At 36.3% G+C, this 10,967-nt stretch overlaps 1 protein-coding gene across 1 annotated transcript; it reads right to left on the bottom strand.

Moving 5' to 3' along the window:
• Positions 1–39: 39 nt before the first annotated feature.
• On the bottom strand, positions 40–3,245 carry oxld1 (oxidoreductase-like domain containing 1). Its single transcript, XM_067368728.1, has 2 exons — positions 3,053–3,245; positions 40–1,414 (listed from the first exon to the last, which is right to left on the bottom strand). Exons 1-2 carry the CDS (start codon positions 3,086–3,088, stop codon positions 1,049–1,051), a joined length of 402 nt encoding a protein of 133 aa, XP_067224829.1. The 5' UTR covers positions 3,089–3,245; the 3' UTR covers positions 40–1,048.
• Positions 3,246–10,967: the final 7,722 nt, after the last annotated feature.

The following is a 10,967-nucleotide window of genomic DNA, read 5'->3' as shown; positions in this document are numbered from 1 at the left end:
AGCTTAGCATAGTTCATTGAATCTGATTAGACCGTTAGCATCGCGCTTAAAAATGACCAAAGAGTTTTGATATTTTTCCTATTTAAAACTTGACTCTTCTGTAGTTAAATCGTGTACTAAGACCGACGGAAAATAAAAAGTTGTGATTTTCTAGGCTGATATGGCTAGGAACTATACTCTCATTCAGGCGTAATAATCAAGGAACTTTGCTGCCGTATCATGGCTGCAGCAGTGCAATGATATTACGCAGCGTCTCTCACAAACGTCTCCATGGCTGCAAGGCAAGTTCCCTGTGCAAGCAGGGGCTCACGGGCGCTGCGTAATATCATTGCGCCTGCTGCAGCCATGGAACGGCAGGAAAGTTCCTTGATTATTACGCCTGAATAAGGCGTAATAATCTACAGAAGAGTCATGTTTTAAATAGGAAAAATATCAAAACTCTTTGGTCATTTTTAAGCGCAATGCTAACGGTCTAATCAGATTCAATGAACTATGCTAAGCTATGCTAAAAGTGGTACCGCCAGAACTGGAGATCGGCTGAATGGATTCGAAAACGGTAAAACTCAACTGTTTAACTCTAGGGGAGTTGGAGCCTATTTTCAAAAAAAGTGGAGTGTTCCTTTAATATCTTTTTCAAAACAAATATTAAAAACCTGCTTCTTTAAATAAGGTCTTATCATGGGTGTAGTCTGACATCTATCAGTTCTGTAATACTGAACATGCCCTTAAAAATTCACAACACACTTTTATATATGTATATTAGCATTATAATAAACTGCACTATATTCTGTGAAAAGTCCTTTACTGTAAAGACATTACAAAAGAAAATCAAAAGCAATGAAATGGGGGTAATGAAATGCTTATGGCCTTCAGATTAGGATTTATTGTCTTTGTGCAATATATATTTTTCCTTCTGATTTGGAGGTGAAATATGACCCGGGCATGTTCTTGACAGATTTAGTGAAACTCACCCATTAAAAATGTGCAAATAGCTGCTGCTATGAAACACCCTGAATTCTCAATAAATATCCACCCAAGTTCACTGTCTTCAAGGCTTCTTCAGTAACTTGATCTCCATTTTAAGATAAGCCTTTAGGTTGTCATCGAGAACGTTCTCCTCAATGGCTGCCAGAGCTCTGTCTCCACCATCGCTGTAATACTCCAGCAGTTTTTCAGCATGTTCGATCCACACACAGTTATGACAGCCGCTCATGCAGCAGTGGGCGGGTGGAGATGGAGGGCCCTCGTCCGCAGGTTCTGAGGAAGTCGGTGTCTGGTTTACACTGCTGACAGAGGAGGAAGAGTCTGGGCTTGAACACTGCAGTTCACAGGCAGTGTAGTGCAAAGCTTTGTTCTGAGAGAGCACAGTCCAGTGAGGGGGTCTGGTCTTGAAGAGAGCCATGTAGGTGCACAGCTGTAGAAAAGGGTTACAAATAGATTGATGCAGTTTATATGTGAATTTATATGTGGGGAGGTGACCATGTTTTTTTATTTGAACTGCCTCTTCTTCCTCTGAACTCTTCTAATTTTCAAATAGGAACTTTTCATAATACTACTTTTTCACAGGAGTTTGAAATAAAGGGACAAATTATTTTTGTCCAAAGGCCTTAAAAATAATAAAACACCAAGATATGACATTCAAAGTATGTAAGGTAGTACTTAGATCTCTTTTATTGAATCCAAAAGATTTAAATTATATTTTGCTACATATAAATGTATTTTAAAGATTCTGAAGTGTCAAAAGGTCATTCGGTTTAACAGTCCAAAGGTCAATACAGCCATTTCATTTGTGATTAAAATATCTTAAAATGAAATAAATGTATATATTTTTTATTATGGCATGATTTTATCACATCATATATCAACATAGTGCAAAATGGCATTAAAATTATGTGCAGAAGTCGTTGCTTTGTAATAACAATGTCCGGAAGAATGAATTTCATTGATGTCATTTGGAGTAACCAATATAAAGGGACCATTTTGGATCAAGTCATGTGACAGGATGTGACATCATTCAGACACTTGCGAAGGACTACATGGTTGTGAAGCAAAGTAACTAACTCTCTTTTAACTATATGAAAAATTCATGTTTTCAGTTGCTCATACACGTGACATCAGGTCATTCGGTACAACCGCTATAAAACATGGAAACTGTTGTAATATTTTAAAAACTTGTGCTAAATATAAAATGTTTGATTGTCCTTTTGTTAGTTAGCTAGATATCAGCCTGTTCGCATTGTTTGAAAATATCGTCATTCCGTATAACCAAAAGTGTCATTCGGTAAAACCGAAATTTTAGTTAAACCAAATGACTTTTTTGGTGACAAATTTTTTCCATATTGTAAAAAAATTACAAAAGCAGTGTTGTTAACTTCAAAATTAATTATATCTCCATTATGTGTTTAAAAAACGTATTTGTCAATGACACAAATACACTGCCATTCAAAAGTTTGGGATAAGTAATTTAAAAAAAAAAAAAATGTTTTTAAGAGAAGTCTCCTCTGCTCAACAAGGCTTCATTTTTTTTTTTATTCAAAATACAGTAAAAACTGTAATATTGTGAAATATTATTAAAATTTAAAATTACAGTTCATTATTATTTATTTGAATATATTTTAAAATGTAATTTATTCCTGGGATGGCGAAGCATCATTACTCCAGTCTTCAGTGTCACATGACCCTTTAGAAATCATAATAATACGCAGATTTGCTGCTCAAGAAAATGTATTCTTTTATTATCAATGTTGAAAACGGTTGTGTACTTTTTTTTCAGGATTCTTTAATGAATAGAAAGTTCAAAAGAACAGCATTTATCTAAAAATAGAAATCTTTTCTCGTGAATTTTCATGAAAATTCAAGGGACACTTGCCAAATTTTGAGAATGACGCTTTATTACGTCAGTCAGTCAATAAATAAATAAACACGAGAGCTGCAACGAAGCACAGTATTTTTCGCTGTTAACAATTTTAACTGATTTTTATTTTTATATCACGTTATAGATGAGATATAATGGGTTTTTTTTTTTTTTATATATATAAAATTTTAAACCCACCCTTTGTAAACATGACACAGCTTTGAGTGAAGGCATCGCAGGAGTAGACGACAGCTCACACGGTCTCTTTAGGAAGCTCCATATTTTCCATATGATTCAGAGTGTTTTCGCTTCAAAATAACTGCAATACTAAAAGCATTCATTTTAAACTCAGACAGTAGGTAGCGTTTCAACAGGACGCGTCCATTTTTGAATCATGTGTGACCTCTGTTGTGACTGACGGCTATGGCGAATCCAGTTAGCGAATCAGACTGAAGAGAGAAAATTTCTTTGAACCAATTAGAAGTTGAGAGAGATTTCCGAAGGCGGGGTTTATAGGGCACGCAAACAAGCTGCACTACCAAGTTTACCCATTAGATGTCAGAAATGGACTATAATCCAACACTTGTCATGGAAAACATGTGAAGACAGTGGCACCATTGCCACACGTCAACTAGATGATCTCTGTCTTGACGTTGTTGTGATAAGACAAAATAGCAAGAAATGCAGTAATAATAATGGTATTAAGTTTTGATAATACAAATTAATCATTTACATAGTGAAATAAATACTCTATTATTTTATTTTAATGCAAATAGTAAATCTTTGTGATGAAAATTGTGTGTTAGGCCTATTTGTATCAATGCAGTGAGTGTAACAAACACATTGCAAGCATGCTGTTTTTTGTTCAAGTCTACCTTTCATTTAGCTGATTTTATCAACATTTGATAGTTGTCTCTACATTATCATTTCTTTTAAACTATAGACAAAAAATTAAAAATGGCTTTAAAATAAATGTGTTAAAGGTAGATTTAAAGTATGGGTGGCACTTCTATGGTCAGCCAGGTTGTAAAATATCAGTGATGCATATAATCATCCAGCCATTCCCACAGGACTGAGTGTTTTAGAGGCACGTCCATAGAAACAGAACACATAGCACCTGTGAGACCGACACAAAATCTACATACATGGAAGAAAATATTCATTTTCAGCATGCATGCTGTCTTAACTGTCTGTTTTAGTTCATATAATAGAACAATAGCTTATTTAAGAGGATATTTACATTATTGAGATTACTGATACTGATGACTCAGAATCACTTACAAGAGTTCCCACGAAAACAAAACCAGTTTGACTCTTTAAAGAAAACAAGGCTTGGTTTTCCTGTGATTAAGTCTGGAAAAACAAGGCATGCCTTTCAAATGATTAGCTGAGAATATTTTAACCTAAAAGGGAGGAATTGCCCCATTCATAAGACAAGTTTAATCATGTTTTGTTAGGTGCGAAACACACTGATATCAAAAGTATTCATTAAAGGCAACTGGCCTGACAAGTTGAAAATTGTGCAATGGCATTATGTCATATAACATACACACCTGTCCTCTGTGATACCGTTAGCATGGAGACAGGCATGCAAACTGGGGTCTGAAAAATCACAGGTCTGATACACAGCATTATCAGAGCAGAGATTGGCGTGGCTTAGACATTTTTTAATGATTGCATGAGCAGGTGTGTCCATGTTGGAAGATCTTATTATAATTAGTCGTTCCATAAAGATAATTACAGAACTATATGCTATTTTGAGATATTTGCTGGGATATATATATATATATATATATATATATATATATATATATATAGATAGATATAGATATATATATATATATATATGTGTGTGTGTGTGTGTGTGTGTGTGTGTGTATATATATATATATATGCCCATCTAGCTTATACAGTAAAAGTCAATGGGATCCAAAACATTGAATTTTTAAGGTCAAAATTATATCTTTATGTTCCATGCACAGATGAAAGACAGTCATACAGGGAATGACATGAGGGTAAATGATGACACAACTTTCATTTTTGTGTAACTACCCCTTAAATAAGCTTAAAAGATCCTTTCGTTAATGAATTACAAAATCATTGAATCATTGAATTTGAAAGATTCTGATATGTATGAACACAGAAATATTTTATTGACAGAAATATATTTACATGTGACATTTATTCTTGCCTTGTTATTCATATAGACCATGGATATCACTCAATAAGGAAATAAAGTATGTAAAACAGTAAGGATGATATGAAAGCTGAGCTTTTAATGTGCATGTGAACTGCTGCCTGGACAGAACACGTCTGTGTGAATCAGTAACTATGGTATGCGAGTATGTCCTCAGTTCAAGAAGAGGAAAGGTCCTTGGACATGCTTTCACACACATATTTCGATAAGTAACACACACGTGCGCATACAGATGAACACGCACACACACTGGATTACTTTCAAACACGTTGCTATGACTTGGACACGGATTCTACCTGGGGCGAATAGGTTGGACTCGTTTCAAATGTGAAAACAAGGCATTAGAAGATTTACCTAACAGAGAGTCACACATAAAAATGCATAAGCGTCTTTTCCATTCAGACCCAAATCAGACTGGGACATTTTAAATACATTAATCCCAGCGACAGAAATGCTCTTTGCAGCACAATAAGCCCTGGCATATTTTCTGACAAGGTCTGCACATTCCTGGCCCTCTGTAATGCCTTCCTGCTCTGTTACTGAACTGTCTGCCTGTGCTAGAAACAACCATGAGAACAAAAATTATGCATTATATTGTGAGGTAGGTATTTCATTGTGTAAAAGCATTTTTTTTTTTTTTAATTGCTTAGACGCTAAAAGTGGCACTTGAGGCCCACTCAATGAAACCATTTACTTACCTAATCTTCAGACCAAGTCTGAAAAACTGCAAGCACATAATATGCGTTTTCAATTGTAAAAAACTTTCTGCAATATGCTAAACACAGTTCCCTACATTAAAAGTCTTTTGTTTCATTTGGGAAGCACTGCCATTCAAATGCCACACTCATTTCCAGATTATACCTACACCCAATGATCATGTGTGAAAACACTTATACATGACTCAATGTTTTGAGAAATAAATAAATTATATTTACCCCTTGCATGTCTGTTTAAAGTGTAAATATACATAATTTGTTTACTTAGAAATCAAGTTTTGAGAAAAATAAAATGTTCACCCTTGCATTTCTGTTTATTTTGTAAATATATACTGAATATACATAAGTCATGACCTTTATTTTTAGCACTTTATACAATACAGATTGTTTCAAAGAGGCTTCACAATAGTAACAAAGTCAAATTCTGCTGTGAAGCAGATCTAACAAGCCAAAAATGTCATTATACAGCTGAAGTCAGTTCAGTGTTGATTCAGTTCAGTTCAATAACCCTCATCAACTGTGCAACAATTGTGCATGCATACTGTATAGACAGTGTATTTGTGCACATACATTTGTGTGTGAGTGCTATGATAAACTCCTACACTCCACTGCACACTGAACAAGCATAAAGTGTTTTATATTTTTCACATCTATGTGTAGTTTGGTGTGTATATGGCTAATCATTTGATGGTTTGTGTGTACAGTTACTACAAAAAACACTGTTAGAGAGTTAAGTGTTTGCGTTTGTAACAGATGTGTGATGTTTTGCATGTTGTATGCGTGCTTTGTGACTCATAAACTATGGCTTATACTATATTTATTTTTTATAGGGAAATATTGTTCTTGGCATTAAAACACCATTCGTGTATGTTTGTGTATACACATACATTTTACAAGAACAATATTTTCCCATCCGTCCTATATGCTGGCAAAATGAGTCAGAATGCGCACTGGCTAATTACGAGCTATTTTGGTCGAATTTGAGGTTTTTACAAAAATGAGTTCATTAACCCCTCATCTAGCGATCCAAATGTTTCAAATAGGTCTGAACCAATGAAATGTGATTTTCAAACTCATGCTGATGTAAACAAATCGATCTTACTCGTGCTGACCACTGATCAGAAGCGCTTGCACTATATGTATGTATATATATATATATATATATATATATATATATATATATATATATATATATATATATATATATATATATATATATATATTCGGTTTTGACGAGATGTGTGCTAAATTAGGTGTTAGGGATTTTAAAGCGGAACTCAGTAAGATTTGCGAAGCTCCTCCTACAGGTTCCTTCAGTGAATCACACTGTCGTAAATACTCCAAGCGCAGCTCTGGACTACAACGACTACAACGCTCACCAGCGCAGTAGTTTTGCAAATACAGTACAATACAAGAAATCTCGATGGAGGTGGGTAATTTGCAAATACAGTACACTCGATGGAGGTGGGTAATTTTCGAAATTTTCTTATAAAGTCATGATAATACATTGTTTTTGAATTACTGTAAAGCATTTTGTCACTCTCGTGTGAACGTAAACATGAGGCGAGATTGTGTCGGGTCGGCGAAGCTCAACTTGCAAGTGCTGTTTTCTGGCTTAGACGTGCCAGAGGGGGTTAGTCGTTAGTGCTCGCCTCAAACACACCACTACAAGTCAATTAACCATCGTAAGGACTTAGAAAACTATTTATGAAAGTAAAAAAGTTACTTAGTTCTGCTTTAAGGTAGCCTACGGTTGCGAGGTGATTTTGTTTTGGAACTTTTCAGAAAATTTTTTATTGATTTAGCTCAAAATTGACTTTGCCTATTTGAAAATCTGGAATCTGAGGGTGCAAAAAAAATCAAAATGTTGAGAAAATCACCTTTAAAGGTGTCCAAATGAAGTCCTTAGCAATGCATATCCACTAGCAAAAAAACATTTTTTATATATTTATGTAGGAAATTTACAATATCTTCATGAAACATGATCTTTACTTAATATCCTAGTAATTTTTGACATAAAAGCAAAATCGATTATTTTGACCCATACAAAGTGATGATGTTATGAAAAGAAAACATTGTGAAACTTTAGATCAGCTCAACTTGTGTACAACCTTCACACATCAGTTTTTATTATCTTAACAAAGTTCTTTTTTTTTTTTAACAAAGCTTTTGTAATCTTTCGGGACTAATTCACCTGCTGCTAATGTATAAGACAAAACACTGGACAAACACCTGGAACCCTCTGGGACTCTCTTCCTTTTTCACTGCAAAGTCATTACGCTTTCTGCCATCCACCCACACTTCTCCATGTGTCAACAGTTCTTTAGCAGTTCTGAGAAGTTGAAAATTGTCTGCACAATTGTCTGCACTGTAAGTGTGTTATTTATAGCTCTCCACACCCCACTTGAACGCACAGCAGGGCCGTTACTGCACACACCTCTGCTCTGTTATACTGAGATATTTTCTTATGAATTGGATCTTTTTGTTCTGCCTTCTGTTCAAATACTGCATGTTCAAGTTTTTTTTTTTAATTGCTTTGTTTACAGTTTTGTTGAGTCTTTTTCATTGTGTCTCTCACTTCGGGGTGTTAGAGAGCGAGAGCAGAATCCAGAGGTGGGTTTGGATAACTGTGTGTGAGGGTCCTTCAGATGTCCTTGGCTTCCAAACCTGTAGAGGAACATTAACCTGCTTTCACACAGGTCCAACTTTGTCCAGCTCGCACAAAGACGTCACTGTTCCCCTCTTTTCCTAACAGGCCCTCTGAGACGGTCGCAGAATGACACCTTTGTGACAGGCTGCCCTGCTCTTCTATCTTGTCCAACAGCGGGATGAAATGAAAATGGATTGTGCTCTTGATGTATGGATCTCTTCTGCAAACATATTGAGCTATACAAAAATACATTGACTTTTTGACTTTTTAAAGTCATGATTTGTTGTGTAAGCTAGTTTAGAGTGTGAGTTAATGAAGTAACTGCTAATAATAATTGCACAGCAACTTCCTGTGTTGTGAGGCTGTTGTGTGTAATGAAAAGTCACAAGGTACAACAAATTGAATCCCAGCAGGGATACCGCAAGGGCAACAAGGCAAACAAGAGAGGAGTCATGAGAACGGTCCAATTAAGACCAAAGCCAGTCGACTCTTGTGGGAATATCGGTATTCTCTCTAAAATCTGTTCGAGACAACTTCTTTTGAGAGGCTAATAAACTGACTTGCAAATAGGGCACAAAATGTATTTATTTTGTTCTTTTTTACTTCTTTTTCAACAAATCCTCAACAAACCGTCCCATACCGGCGTGATGAATACAATCTTCAACTAGATGGAACTAGACCAAATATTTTGACTGTTACAATCCCAATCGGACTTATGACCTGTAACGTTGCCCGAATCATAATCATGCACTGTTCGCTGTTGGCCAGAGGAGAACTGGCCACCCGACTGAGCCTGGTTTCTCCCAAGGTTTTTTTTTTCTCCATTTTTATCACCTGTTTGTCATCTGATGTCACCTGATGAAGTTTGGGTTCCTTGCCGTTGTTGCCTTTGGCTTGCTTAGTTGGGGACACTTGATATTCAACAATGTTTTTGACCTTCCTGCATTGACACCATTGTATGCGAACAGACCTGAGCTGGACGATGACATCACTGTTTTCTCCAGTGCTGATATATAGATAAATTAACTAATTATTGATTTTTACACCCGAATGAATCAATACTGTTTTTACTTAAGCTGGACCATGATGCCATTTTCTTTAAGAGCTGCTGTGCAGCCAAAATGATTTACCAGTTATCACTGTAAAGCTGCTTTGACACAATCTGCATTGTACAGTAAGTGCTATATAAATACAGGTGACTTGACTTGACAAATCAATGAAAAAAGGTGCTCAAAATTCAGAAAAAGTAGTTTGTTTGTATACATCAGAAGTTCTAATTAATTATTTGTGCTAATTTTAATATGTGGTTTGTTTCACAACAAATTTTGGTTCACATTTATTGTGAAAATTTCATTTGCCTTAAATCAAAAATAATATTTGCTGCCCTTATTGCCTTTTCCCCATGTTATTTATAAAAGAGGTTTCATTCGAATAGCTTTCACACTCTAAATTCATCCTGTGAAAACCGTTTTGAAATTGGACAACGTTACCATTGAAACGGTAGTTTAAAACCTTTTAACAACATGTGGCTTTTGATGGCTATTGGCTATTGATGGCTATAAGCATTTACTGTATAACGGACCCTTTTCACAGATTGAGATGACGTTTCCACAGTTATTTACATTTGTAATATTTGTTTTTTTTTTTTTTTAATTACAATTACAGAAATCTAGTTAACGCTGGTTTGTGCATTTCTAACACAACAACTGAGGAAGTGACTGCAAATTATACACCTTTATCTCTTTTGACCACCATAATCAAGCTCACAATATTTGTTTCCTCTCATTGAAAGACCTATAAACTCTATTGTGGATTTTTTTCTTTTGCTATTGGAGCAAATGAGAACACAAAAAAATATTCCATTCGCCACTATAAAAGTTCACCCAACTATGATGAGTTCTGCTTCTCAGAAATGTTAAAAAAGGTCATTTTGAGAAAAAACAATACATTACATAATTTTGCATCTTTGGGAAATAATTTAGAGCTACTGTAACCACTCCGGTCCTACTTACCCTGCTCCGAGCGGGATTCGAACCAGTGTCTCTTGCATGGGAGGTGGGTGCACTAATAACTAAGAAGAATGCTAAAGGAGTCTCTAGTGTCAGTTGCTAGTGCGCCTCTTAAGATCAGGGGAGTGAGGTTTACCTGCACAGCTCCTACAGCTCCTACTAGCTGGCCTCCTCTAAACTCACCCCCTTAAACCCATGCCATCCGGGTCACGGCACCAATGACCCTCCGGTCCTATTTGCCCTGCTCCAAGAGGGATTTGAACCGGTGTCTCCGGCATGGGAGGCGGGTGCGCTAATAAGGAAACTAAAGACCACAGTCTCTAGCGTCAGTTGCTAGTGCGCCTCTTAAGATCAGGGGAGTGAAGTTAACTTACACAGCTCCTACTAGCTGGCCTCCTCTAAAACCACCCCCCTAAACTGCACTGCCATCCGGGTCACGGCACCAATAACCCTCCGGTCCTACTCGCCCTGCTCTGAGCAGGACTCAAACAGGTGTTTCTGGCATGGGAGGAGGGTGCACTAGCAAGGACGCTAAACCTCT

The sequence above is a fragment of the Chanodichthys erythropterus genome, chromosome 19, assembly GCF_024489055.1.
Source record: "Chanodichthys erythropterus isolate Z2021 chromosome 19, ASM2448905v1, whole genome shotgun sequence".
Classification (NCBI taxonomy): domain Eukaryota; kingdom Metazoa; phylum Chordata; class Actinopteri; order Cypriniformes; family Xenocyprididae; genus Chanodichthys; species Chanodichthys erythropterus.
Note: the sequence above shows the minus strand (reverse complement) of the source record. Positions and strands in the feature narration are given on the sequence as shown.